The 13,740-nt window shown below is 36.0% G+C and overlaps 1 protein-coding gene across 6 annotated transcripts in view; it reads left to right on the forward strand.

The window, feature by feature from the left end:
- The first annotated feature begins 9,160 nt into the window (after positions 1 to 9,160).
- The window catches only part of ulk1b (unc-51 like autophagy activating kinase 1), a 28,634-nt gene continuing 24,054 nt past the window's right edge, over positions 9,161 to 13,740 (forward strand). For 3 of the 6 annotated variants that reach the window (XM_087791079.1, XM_087791078.1, XM_087791080.1), the window contains exon 1: positions 9,162 to 9,850. In XM_087791079.1, coding sequence (XP_087647205.1) covers positions 9,761 to 9,850 — 90 coding nt within the window. In that variant the 5' untranslated portion in view covers positions 9,162 to 9,760. Of the gene's footprint in view, positions 9,851 to 13,740 lie in introns of all 6 variants that reach the window. The other 3 variants (XM_087791076.1, XM_087791081.1, XM_087791077.1) reach the window with 2 other exon arrangements.

Below are 13,740 nucleotides of genomic sequence, written 5' to 3' on the forward strand. Positions count from 1 at the left end.
TGACCAAGCATCGCGATGGTTTTAGTATGAAGAGAGAAAGAGCCTAAGTGTGATGGCAGTGAATAATAAACAGGCTCATACTAAGCTTAACTGACTTTTATTTGGAATAACACCATAGTGCCTCCCCACCGCCCTAAGTCCTGCAACTTCTTGCAAGGCTAACCAATATTTTGGACGCCATGGACCACGTAAAATCAGTAACTACAGCCAGAATTCACACATAAGGCGCATCGAATAATAAGGCACAAGTTTTGAAAAAATTTAAGGATTTTGAGTGCAAAGGAATATGGTAGTCCGATAAGATTCTAGCTCCTTAATGGTCGTGGGTCTTTTATGTCCTTGTTCCCCGATCATGATGCGAAAATGTCATCCATGTTCTCAATAGATGAAAGGTCTGTACTGCAGGAAGCCATTGGATCCACAAAACAATGCTGTTGCTCGGTTTTTTTACTGTCTTTCTGGACAGTGCAAAGGCATTTCCTGGGAAAGACATTGTTAAGCATACTGTATGTTGCTCTATATTCCTTTCATCGCCCATGGTGCCTCCCCAGGTGTGAAAGCTCCCCATTCCATAACCACTATGGAAACAGGCCTTGTTGATAACAAGCCCATTGATTCCTCTCGGCTTTTGTTCGGAAGCATCCAGTGTTTGTATTCAGAGCGCAGAAAATGCTTCCAATTCCCTGATTCATTTCATTGTATTTTGTCCTGTAATGTTAATTATATTATTGTAGTCTTCTACATTTTATTATAAAGGAACTTCATTCTGATTCTTTCCCAGGTGGTCTTTTACAGATTTTTTTATTCTTTTCTCTAAACATTTCTCATCTCTGTTCCTTGTGTTTTGTACCTTATTTTGCAAGTCTCCTTTTCAATGTTTTTGTTTCTACCTTGTAGCACGTCGGCACTTTTTTCCAGAAGGCTCCTTCATTCCTGGCTTCTTGGATATTCATGAACTGTTTCCTGATGTTTTTTTGTTTTTTAAAACCTGGGTATGTTTTTTCCTTGTTTTAGTTTGACAGTGTGGATCTTGTCACATAGCCCCCTGCTCTTTTTTCTGGATCTGATTGGCAAACGTTATTGATCATTTATTTTTTTTTATTAAAAAAAAAAAAAGACAGCGACTTTTGGATTATACCTGTGTTTTGGACTTCTCGGGCTATTGGGTCTTTTCTCTACCATCTCACTGAACCTCCTAAACTCTTGTAACGCTTTGTGTTTCTTTTTAAGCTACCATCTAGGAGGAAGGCAACCCTTTACAACTGTCCAATAAAGATCCACTTACACTGGAGCTACTTCTTATAGACAGTCATCCTCACCTCTTCCTTCTTTAAGAACATTCTTTAAATTGAATTAAGTCTCAGTTGCATGTTTCTCACCAAGTACCGATTTGATTTCAGATGTCTAGATGTTCGACCTGATTCGCATTTTCATAGAAGTGATCTTCTAGAAAAACCACATTACTTTAAGTACAAGTCTTTTTCATTCACAAATAAAACCGAGAAGTATTTTTACGTAACACACTGAACCTCTGTTGCCATGATGACCGACAGTAGAGACACCTCCTTATAAATGCATCTTAATCGTTTTTTTTATTCAGAATGGAATTAATCAAATGTGCTGCCTTGAGCTTTGTGTTGAGAAAGAAAAGTACATCCTTACTGCTCTGACTCCAGTGGATATTTGCTCTTTTACCCAAGTGTAATTCAGCTGAATTTGAATCAAACTGTTATTATTTGGCTAGTGGCTCTATGATGGTCAAACTCCAAATAAAAAAAAAAGATTTTGATCTGGTTGTCAGTTTCATGAGCCCTCAGACATAAAGGTGAGCATTTTGCTTCAGTGTTCCCCATCCTTTTGAACTCTTGCTTGAAAGAGCTTCTGATCAGTTTTTAGATATAAAGAAGAAGAAAAGAAATAAAGATTTGTGAGAAACAATGTATTTTCCTGCCTCAGTAGCTACAACAAAACTCCTAGATCACCCTTGTTTTGTTCCTCACACAGAAATATGTTGCCAATATGTGGAATGATCTTTGGGGCAAAACAACCTCCCACACAGCGAGGAGACACTTTATTAACAGTGGTATTTATTCTATCATAAAGAGTCTATGGAGTCTTCTCGTGCATCAACACAGTCTACGAGAAGAATGTAACGCTTAAAAATCGAGGCCCATTCAATTCTTCTTCTCCTGAACAAACTGGTGGATGTAGTTAACTGTTGAAGGAACATATGTGGGTGGAGGAGATGATGGAGGAGAGGACCAGGGGATGAAAATAATGAGCGAACCCTCTTCAGAACCCTGGGGCAGATGATTTGTGCCAATGCATGACTAAGGTACGTTTCACCATCTCTCCACTGTATTGACAAAACAGCTTGTTTACAGTGTGGAGCAGGAGTAGGAAACTTCATTTCCTATTGGACTATATTGTGTTGTAAACAAAACAGTTTTGCTTTATATTTTAATATGGTTTTCTTTTAAGTAAGTAAGTAATTTATATTTGCAGAGTGCTTTTCCAGAACAGGGTCACAAAGCGCTTAAACAATCAAAACAAAACTAAAAATATATACAGAAAAGGTCAAGATGGCACCCAGAAAAAACACAGGAGTCTCAGAAAATCAAGGAAAAGCCTGCATGAAAAAATGTCTTAAGATGTTTCTTGAAGGAGTCAGTAGATCCATCAAATACAGAGAGAGAGGAAGATCGTTCCTATTTTTCCGCTTATTTATTATTCGTTTTTTTGATAACTTTCTTATAAATTGACTATTTTAATGACCATGAAACAAAAACTAGTGATCGAAATTGTGTGTATTACATGCAGCAACGTACACTTCTACTTCATCAGTTTGATTGTTTTTCTTTGACATCCTGACATATATATATTATAGATTATATAATAAGATATATAATAATTAATAATAATATATTATATATATTATTATCATAGATATTATAGATATATTTGATCTTACTTTGCTCATATTTAAGAGCTGCAAGAGACCCCCAAGTCATACTTTTGCCAATAAAAAGCCATTGATCACTATAGGTTGCAAAAGTTGCGGTTACAGTGCACACAATTAATATTTGATACAGGGGAAATGTATAGTATTATAGAGTATTTTCCCATTTACAAAGCATGTAGAGTTCTGTGATTTTAAGTACACTTGAACTGTGAGAGATGGAATCTGAAAAAGAAATCCAGAAATTCACGTTGTATATTTTTCTAAATAATTAATATGAATTGTATTTGATACACAGCAAAATTGGCAGTTAAACAAATACTTGTTCTCCTCAGTTTCCTTTCGATATAAATGTACATTTCTTGGTAACTTATAATTTGAATGTTGTTTTTTTTTACTTAAACCATTTTTAAAAACACAATTCATCATTAGAAACCCATTTCAAAATCACATCTAAACATAACCAGCTTACTTTTTGTATCTCCATGACCGTGAACTCGTTTGGTTAGTGAGATGATGAAACGATATCTTCTATTATATTTCTGCACGTCATCCATCTACATTCCTGCTTCATGCAACAACAGTAAGACCACCCATGGGGTCTTTCCTTTCTCCTCACAAAATTCCATCGTCCTGGCTACCACCAGTGAAAACATGTGAGAATTCAATCAATAAATCACAAGGCAGCTAAAATATTCCAACCCCCTGCAGAGAGGAAACCTGGGAGGTTTTTCTGCAGGATCCTTACAAGAACAATTCATTGTCAGGAACTCCAACGACGATGTAAAACAATTTTTTTTTTGTCTGAGTAATGACCTCAGTGATGCTTTTAAACAAGGCATTTTGGATCATTATTATCACGTCTCTATGATTCAACACTAAGACTTATTCCATCTGTGTTGTGTAGGAACTACTGTGTGAGCCAAGATGGCATCATCAGGTGGGTAAGTTCAGGTTGGTTGTCACACAACCATCTCATGAAGTACAACTTCTGAGGCTAAGTTGTTAAGATTAAGATCCTCCACTACGAGCCTGAATCTTTATTATTGCTACGAGAGACTGTAACAGTCATTTAGCGCCCTCCTCTGGTCATACGGTGTTTTTAACCGTATCACTGGCGTTATTACTTTTTGATATTATTCAAGCAATTTCTGTATTTTCTGTATTCTGTAACTACAGCAGTGTTTTCTACTGTACAACACAAAAAACAAAAAAAAAAACAACATATTTTGGTCATCATTTTCTGTCATTTGCAGATAATAAATACTGACACATTCGTTTTTCGTCTCTCGGAAAACTCTTCTAGTTATTCACCATTATCTTTGTTTAAAAATAATCTAATTTATACATGTGCAACCCTTCTAAGAAATTATCCTGTATTTTAAAAGAGAGAAACATTTTAATTGTATCATTATGTTTGTTCATCTTAATGTTTGGAGATTTTGTTGTTTTAAAAAATGCAACATTTAACTCTAAATGACTAAACATGCATATTTCAAACCCACACTAAATTGATTGTAAATGATCCATTAAGTGAGAGTTAAAAATGTAAATAGGAGGATTCCAAAGGTAAAAGAGTTCATATATGTTCAGGTTTGAGACAAAATTATCTTTTTTTTCTTAAATGAACTGACACTCCTGTCAGAGGTCATTCATTTAACTTTTAAAAATACATATAGTCACCCTGATAATTAAAGTTAAACAAGTTTTTAAGAAAACAAATAAACGTCACCAAAAGTGTAACGAATGAAATGTATTTATCATTTCACTCATAAAAGAACAAAACAGAGGATTTAGGTTTATTGCAATGGTAATAACACTGTGTGTACATTTTGTAACTTAAGAGACACAATTGATTTGACGATATTATATTTACAATTACAATTTCAAGAAAACTTTGTTTTTTTTACATCCTCAGTTTGCCAGTGAGTCCCAAAATTGTGGGCCAAATGAAATGTGAAGGGAAACAAATGGCCCCCCAGGTCTGACTTTTTAAAGACATGAAACGTGGGCTGGTATAATTCACCTTCTTATTAATATGTTTTATATGTCTTCCATATTCCTTGTATCTCGCCTCCCTCTATACTTCTCTCTCCATTCCCCCCGTCTTTCTTTTGCTGGTCACAGCAGTAGACCGTTCTTACTGGGTCTGGTTCTGCTCGAGGTTTTTGCCTGTTAAAAGGAAGTTTTTCCTCATCAGCATCGCCATTGTCATCAACACCTGTAGCCACAGTGAAAGCCACAAGGTGGCTTTGGATTAAGATGACAGAACTGTGAGACACAGACCGAGGATTGACCCCTGGTCGGGTCGCCTGGGCTGAGAGGGTCTTATGTTGAAAGACCCGAAACCCCCGATGATCCTATTATACAACATCACTGATGATGTGTCCCAGTGCATCCAAAAGATGTATCTTTCACCAAATATATTGAATACATTTCAAAAACATCTTCTTTTATTAATTAAATATTGCATATATCTAGAATAATTATTGTCTGTCTCAGCGGGTGAAAACACGACTACTACCAAGTGAAAGAAATTAAGCCCTTTTCTCTGAATTTCTTTTTTTTAATACAACTTATGTATCTTCCATCTGTGTGTGTTTAAAGGCCGCACATCAAATACGCTGCTGTTCTTTCTCATTGTGCAAACAGATGTCCTCCCATCTTCAAAGAGCTTTTTAAGAAATTAAAGTTGTTTAACTTTCTGTAACACACTCGCCATAATGCTTAACACAACTGCAGCTTTTTTTTTTCATCCCAAGATAAAATGGGTTTCTTGGCTCAACTCCTTCTGTCGGAACCTGGATGAAAAATAAAATAACATTTTTGTTTGGTGTTGTAAGCCAATCTACAAATTGTTTGTAGTCTTTTTTTCTAGAAATCTGTTTGTTCAACCCGTGTTCATTTTCTTCTATTAATATTTCTTTTTCATCAGCTCTTCAGTTTATATTATTTCATCTTCCTTTGATTGGATTTTTCATCCGTGGTTTGTGGTTTTGATTTGCCAAAGAAATAATACTGCCATCATTTGGGAACTGCAATTTTTCATTGTGTGCACAACTACCACACAATAGTGCCTCACCAGTACTAGCTTCAATTACTTACTGATCATCAACTGGTAAACAAAGGTTTGTAACAAGGTTATTCTAACTGTTTGTACCAAAACAGAGTATCCAAGAGCACAGCTATACCCTTAAATATCAATTAAAAAAACCTACTTAAAGACATTTCTAATGGTAAATCTTTAATGTCATTTGTGTTGCCTCTCTACCACTGATAAACTGTTTTAATGTGAACAGCTGTACTTTATTTAACAAACGAACTTCTTAGCCGTGCTTTGTTAGTAAATCCTAATTACTATTATCAGCCGGGGTTCGGATCACATCCATGTAATCAACACTGTTGGCAGCTTCTCCCGCATGTCAACATATTGGAACACATGCAACTGCATTAGAAGCAAATTGACAATTTGTTTTCTTTTTCAGATAGTAGTTGTACTTTAATATTGGCACACCAGCACTTACACTCCAAAAATAAACGCACAAAATAAGCTAAAGTAAAACAAAACCTATTTTTATTTATTTCCTTTATTGTATACTGTCAACTGTCAACACCAAAAAAAACAACACTTATATATATATAATATGTATATATATATATATACTTTTGTAATGATTATATTTTAGTTTAAAAAGAAAGGGATTGTATTAATATAAGAATAGAATAAAGTCAGTTTGCGCATTTCTAATGGGAATTCCGAGTAACGTTTTTTGTTTTAACTTTGTTTTTTGTTTTGTTTATATTTTGTTTATATTCTGATAATTAGATGATTATTTAAGTTTGTTGATTATATTTATTTCATTTTGCTGTTTTTTGTTTTTTTATATATATATTTTTATTGAATGTCTTTATGTCCTTTCAACCATATTCATGTTTTGCATCGTGGGTCAGAGAGGGGCCGTCAAGCAAGGAAACGGGTCATTAGGCCGTGACTTTTATTAAGCTAAATAAGATACAATTTTATTCTTGTATAGATTAGTTTTTTTCAAAACATTTCTTGAATTAATTAAATAAAAAATGTTTTGAGGGATTAATATATACACAAAAAAGGAGGGAAGTGTTATGTGAAAACGAATAATAAATACAAAATACATTTGTTAATGCATTAAAACCATTTATACATAGGTAAATAAGTACTGTAAGTAATTTTTTTATAATTTCGGTTCTATTTATATTGCGCTTTTCCAGACCAGGGTCACAAAGCGCTTAAACAATCAAAACAATACTCAATAAAATATATATTAAAAGGTCAAGATAACACAGAGAACAACACAGGAGTCTCAGAAAATCAAGGAAAAGCCTGAACAAATAAAAATCTCTTAAGATGTTTCTTGTAGGAGTCAGTAGATCCATCAAAGCTCAAAGATGGATAGACATAGACATACATAGACATGATCATACTTTGACATTACGAGGGCCGCATAAATACAGTCAAAGGGCCCCACTTTGCCCAGGTATTGAGTATTGTTTTGATTGTTTAAGCGCTTTGTGACCCTGGTCTGGAAAAGCGCAATATAAATACAGTTACTTACTTACTTACTTATGTATAAATGGTTTTAATGCATTAAGAAATGTAATTTGTATTTATTATTCATTTAAATTTTCACATAACACTCCCCTCCTTTTTTGTGTGTAATTTTTTGTGTCTAATCCCTCAAAACATTTTTTTTAAGTTAATTGAAGAAATGTTTTGAAAAAAACTCATCTATACAAGAATAAAATGGCAGCTTATTTACCTTAATAAAAGTCACAGCCTAATGACGCATGTGCTTCTATTTAAGGGATTTTTTCGACTTTCTTTTTGCTTGACGGCCCAACAACAACATTCACAGAATTGAATGTGGCCCTTGGAAGAATTTTAATTGCCCACCCCTGTTATAAGGCACCGGCCGCTAGAATTGTAAACTCGAAATGTCGTTTTTGACCAACAAAATGAAATAAATATCATCAACAAATTTAAATAATCAACTAATAAACAGAATAAAAGCAAAATTAGAAACAAAAAAAACAAAGTTACTTGGAATTCCCATTAGAAATGCGCAAACTGACTTTATTCCATTCTAATATAAATACAATCTCTTTTTTTTTTAAACTACTAAGTGTAATCCTTTAAAATATATATATATATATATATATCGGAAGTGTTCTTAACACAAATAGTGTTGTTTTTTGTGGTGTTGACAGTTGACAGAATAGGTTCTGTTTTTCTTTAGCTAATTTTGTGTGTTTATTTTATTGTTTTATTCTGTACTGCTGCCACACACACAGAAAGAACAATCTGTGTTGTGTTCTGATTCTAAATGTCAATAAAAAAAATCAGATGATATAAATAAAAGAAAGTACAATAATAATAAAATAAAAAGACGACTACTACATTAAAGTGAGCATATCATAAAAATATCTGAAGTGTTCCTGATTCAGTTAAGTTACTTGGAATTCCTATTAGAAATGCGCAAACTGACTTTATTCCATTCTAATATAAATACAATCTCTTTTTTTTTTAAACTACTAAGTATAATCATTACAAATATATATATTGGAATCAGTTTTATCTTGACCTTTTGTTGGTTATTTATTTATCTATTTTTTTCTTGAATGTCTTAGAACCACAATTTCTTTTGCGCTTGATGGATCTACTGACTCCTTTAAGAAACATCTTTAGACCTTCTTATTTGTTCAGGCTTTTACTTGATTTTCTGGAACTCCTGTGTTGTTCTCAGTATTATCTTGACCTTTAAAGTATATACTTTATTGAGTATTGTTTTGATTGTTTAAGCGCTTTGTGACCCTGGTCTGGAAAAGCACTATACAAATAAAAATTATTAACTTACTTACTTACTAATATAAATACAATCTCTTTTCTTTTTTTTAACTACTAAGTATACCATTCATATACATATTACAAATATATATATATTGGAAGTGTTCTTAACACAAATAATGTTTTTTTTTTTTCTAAGTTAATTGAAGAAATGTTTTGAAAAAATAAAACTCATCTAAACAAGAATAAAATCGCAGCTTATTTGACTTTACAAAAAAAAGGGGGGCGTGGCCTGCGAGCTGTCTTTCCCACGGCAGGTGGTGGCCAACTCCTCTGACGTCACGCGTCCAGCTGTAGCTGCTGCGCGCATGCGCACTGTCGATGTAGCCGTCTTGCTTTTGTCGGGATCCTCTTCGTCGCCGCCGCTGCGACTTTTCTGCCATAAAGCTCACAATTGCAAAGACACTCGGAGGAATATACACCGGCGTGGAGAAAATACTAAAGGTCATCCGCTTGAATAAGTGTTGTTTTTTTTTAGCCGCTTCCCCGTCGACAGACGTCAGGCTCCTGTGTATATAAACAAAAACGCAGTCGAGTGGCTTTTTTTTTTTTCTCTCTCTTCTTAAGGTGGCACGTCACAGAGAGAGAAACCCTTGACGCTTTAACTCCCTCTCTCTCTCTCGGTCCTCCAGGAGAAGATGCCTTTGAAACACGTCATGACGGAACCGTTTTCGGTATAAAACTCCGAGCCTCGTCGCAGTGCTGCTAACATGAGAGAAGCGGGAGGTTTGTTGTTGGGAAGGCAGCTCCTGGCCAGTGGACGACGGGGTGACGAGCCCCGCTGCTGCTGCCCCCGTTCCGACGAGGAGAGAGGAACTCTGGACGAGCCCAGACCCCCTGGTCCTCTGTCCCAGTCCGCCTAAGAAGAAGAACCCCTGACCCCCCCCCCCCAGGACCCCTGACCCTCTCTCTCTCTCAGCATGGAGACGGTGGGGAAGTTTGAGTTCAGCCGGAAAGACCTGATAGGACATGGCGCCTTTGCTGTCGTCTTTAAAGGAAGACACCGAGAGGTAATGTCGGTTTTTATAACCAGTTATGACCGGTTTTAAACCAGACTAAACGACAAGTGTTCTTTGCAAATAATGTCGGGATAAAAGTCTGTGTTTTTTAGTGGCGTCTCGTCTTGTTATTGTTCGGCTGGTGTCATGTTTGCGTCAGTCCACCTTAAGAAGGCCTACAGGCAGTAACAGGACGTGCCTGAAAAATACACCCAACCGTTCAAATATGTTTTTACCCTTCAGTCGCTTGTACAATATTTGACTTTTTTTTATCCAGTATGAGATGTTGTATGAGTGTGACATTAAAAAAAAATAGTATAAGATATTCCTTTTTTCAAGATCAACTTTAAAATTCTGGTTCTTACTTTCAGAGCTATTCATGGTCAGGCTCCTCTTGCATCAGTGATCTGATCCAGCCTTACACCCCAGCTCGGGCTCTGAGGTCTGTGGATCAGAATCTACTGATGGTTCCTGAACACGGTTCAGGACCAGAGGAGAGAAATTCTTCCATGTCTGTTGCTCCTAAGCTTTGGAACAATCTTCCTCTCTCTTTGTGCTTGATGGAGTCTACTGACTCCTTCAAGAAACATCTTAAGACGTTTTTATTTGTTCAGGCTTTTCCTTGATTTTCTGGAACTCCTGTTCTCAGTTTTATCTTGACCTTTAAAGTATATACTTTATTGAATATTGTTTTGATTGTTTAAGCGCTTTGTGACCCTGGTCTGGAAAAGCGCTATACAAATAAAAATTACTTACTTACTAACTTACAGTTAAGGTTTGGCATAGCATCAAGTTCATATTGATTTTTTTTCCGAGACTCCTGTGTTGTTCTCAGTGTTATCTTGATATTTTAAGTATATATTTTATTGAGTATTGTTTTGGTTGTTTAAGGGCTTTGTGACCCTGGTCTGGAAAAGCGCTCTATAAATATGAATTACTTACTTACTTGTATAAGGAATATAAAAGATTGAACATAAATACATTTTAGATTAAACATACATACTTCAAATGATCTACTAACATTATGATAGTATAATAATAATAATAAACTATTCTATTATGGAAATATAGGGTAATAGTGCAACAATAAGCAGAATCCAAAACTGTTATTGCCAGTTTAAACACAACACATGGTTTTTTGTGTGGTGGTGTTACAGAATAAAATAAAAAATGTTAGCAAGATAAGAGACATCACCAGAAAATTGTATATAAATAATGACAAATTAACTAAAATGAATTGCATTACAGTGTTATTGAAATTGATGTTCTGGTCTGTATTGATCTCAGGAAATGCAACAATAAGCAGTAGTGAAGAACAAACACACTACTGAAGTATATGGGTGGGTTAAGGGAGTTATAGATTAAGAGTAGTACCTCCAAATGTTCTGATACCACTTGACCAAGGGTTAGGTCACGGGGGCAGCAGCTTTAGCAGGGAGGCCCAGACTTCCTTCTCCCCAGCTACATTGTCAAGCTCATCCTGGTGGAACCCTAAGGTGTTCACTACAAATATAATAGTTGGACACATATCATTTCTCCCATCTATTGCACTTGTGATGTATAACTTTACACCTACTCCGGTATTATCTGGTAGAAATATAGATGGATAAACACTTTATTAATCTCACAGAGACAATTGTACTTGTGTAATTTCTTATGGTTTAATGCAGGGATGTCAAAGTCAATCACATAAGTGACCAACGTCTTTTAAAAGTCTGGGTCTTGGGCCAAACAAACTGCATATTTACCAAACTTTAACAGAAAGTATGAGTCTCATTATTGTCTTTCCATTCTTGGAGACACAATTTCTAATATTTTCTTTGGCTTTTATCCTTCACTAAACACTAGTCAAATCTCTTCAAGTTTTAGCATATTTTAATTTTGTATGATCGTTGACATCCATAATCTTTTCCCTTATCTTATCTGGCGTCTTTATATGTCACCATATGAATATAAACATTAATCTTCTTTGAGCCAAGCAGCCAGCGAGGAACATAAAATTACCTTGTAGGGCAGATTTCTTTCTGATGTCTTGAGAGAAATGAATCCTGAAAATGCTATTACATATAATGACACTACGAATAAAAATGAATTATTGCCGATACCTTTATAAGTTAAATAGACTTCCTACTACACTTTATGATGCCTTCTTTTTTACATGGTTTTAAAATGAGTTTTCTGTCGTCCAACATCTCCAATTTCCATCTTACATTTGTTGCTAACACTCATTTTCACACAAAAACATAAACTTACAGCCTTAAGTCTCCAGGATGAATTGGTGGAAAAAAAGGTGTGTTTAAATATTAGTTGAATAAGTGAAAATACACTGCAAAATATCTGATAATTTCTCATATGACCAATGACTTGCTTTTAACATTTTATCCATTTTATCATATATACTGTACGCTCACCAGCCAATGTATTGGGTACTTTTGTTTAATTGCTGGTTATACATAGTGCTAACTGTTGTATCTTCAAAAAGAGAGAAGTCAGATGGGCTCGTACCAGTATTTCATAACTGCTGATAGACTATACCAAGACCTCAAAAACACCATTGGGTATGGCCAGGAACCCCTTTTTGCTAAACACAGAGAATGCTTAGAATAGAATAGAATAGAAATAGAATAGAAAACGTTTATTCATCCCCAGAGGGGAAACACACTTTTACAACAGCAGCAGCAGGACAATGAAAATAAAGTGCATGGAAAAAAAGAAATAGTAAAAGAGATAATAAAATAAAATAAAACGATCTTAAAAATATACAAATTATTTACAGTATTAGAAAATTAGCACTATTAACAGAATAAAATAAAGTAGAATAAAAAATAAAATAAAATAAAGTAAAATAAAAACAAAAAATAAAAACACACAAGAAAAAAAACACACTACGGACTAGCATCAGGATATTTAAAGTAGAGAGTTAAATATCCTGACACCAGTTGGGATGAAGGACCTTCTATAACGCTCCGTCCTACACTGGGGGTGCCTGAGCCTGCCACTGAAGGAGCTGGCCAGCTCCTCCACGGTCAGGTGCAGTGGGTGGAGAGTGTTGTCCATGATGGAGGATAGTCTGGAAAGTGTCCTCCTCTCTCCCACCTCCTCCACCAAGTCCAGCGAGCGGCCCAGGACAGAGCCGGCCCTCGTGACCAGCCTGTTCAGTCTCTTCCTGTCCCGGTCCGTGCTGCCTGCTCACCTGCAGACCACAGCGTAGTGGATAGCAGAGGCTACCACGGAGTCATAGAAGGTCCTTAATAGTGGTCTGCACACTCCGAAGGACCTCAGTCTCCCCAGGAGGTGGAGGCTACTTCGGCCCTTCTTGTACACGGCGTTGATATGTGTAGACCAGTTCAGTTTATTGTTGAGGTGAACACCCAGGTATTTGAAGCTGTCCACCAGCTCAATGTCCGAGCCATGGATGCTCACCGGTTGATGTGGTGGGGACTTTTTCCTGAAGTCAATCACCATCTCCCTTGTCTTACCGGTGTTTAAGCAGAGGTAGTTGCTCTCACACCAGTCGACAAAGTCCTTGATGACTGACCTGTACTCCAGCTCGCCCCCCCCAGACACGCAGCCCACAATGGCCGAGTCGTCGGAAAACTTCTGGAGGTGACAGCTGCTGGAGTCATAGGAGTCATAGAAATATGTTAAGAAAGATCAACTCGTGAATTTCCCTACTTTTATTTATTTTTCCATAGTTGATATTTGTTCAGGCGATCATGGCTATTTTTCTGTTTGGCTGTAAAACCACACTTGATGTATCCTGCCTGATGTTTTTGGAGATTTATATGGGAGTGAGATCTTTTATCAGCAGAATCTTCCGAGACAGGTCTTTTGTTCTGCCGCCTCCCGTCTTTTTCCTGTCAGAAACCTGTCACTTGCTTACCAAGCTGACACAGATTCTG

Source organism: Callionymus lyra, chromosome 5 (genome assembly GCF_982586985.1).
Source record: "Callionymus lyra chromosome 5, fCalLyr1.hap1.1, whole genome shotgun sequence".
Classification (NCBI taxonomy): Eukaryota; Metazoa; Chordata; class Actinopteri; order Syngnathiformes; family Callionymidae; genus Callionymus; species Callionymus lyra.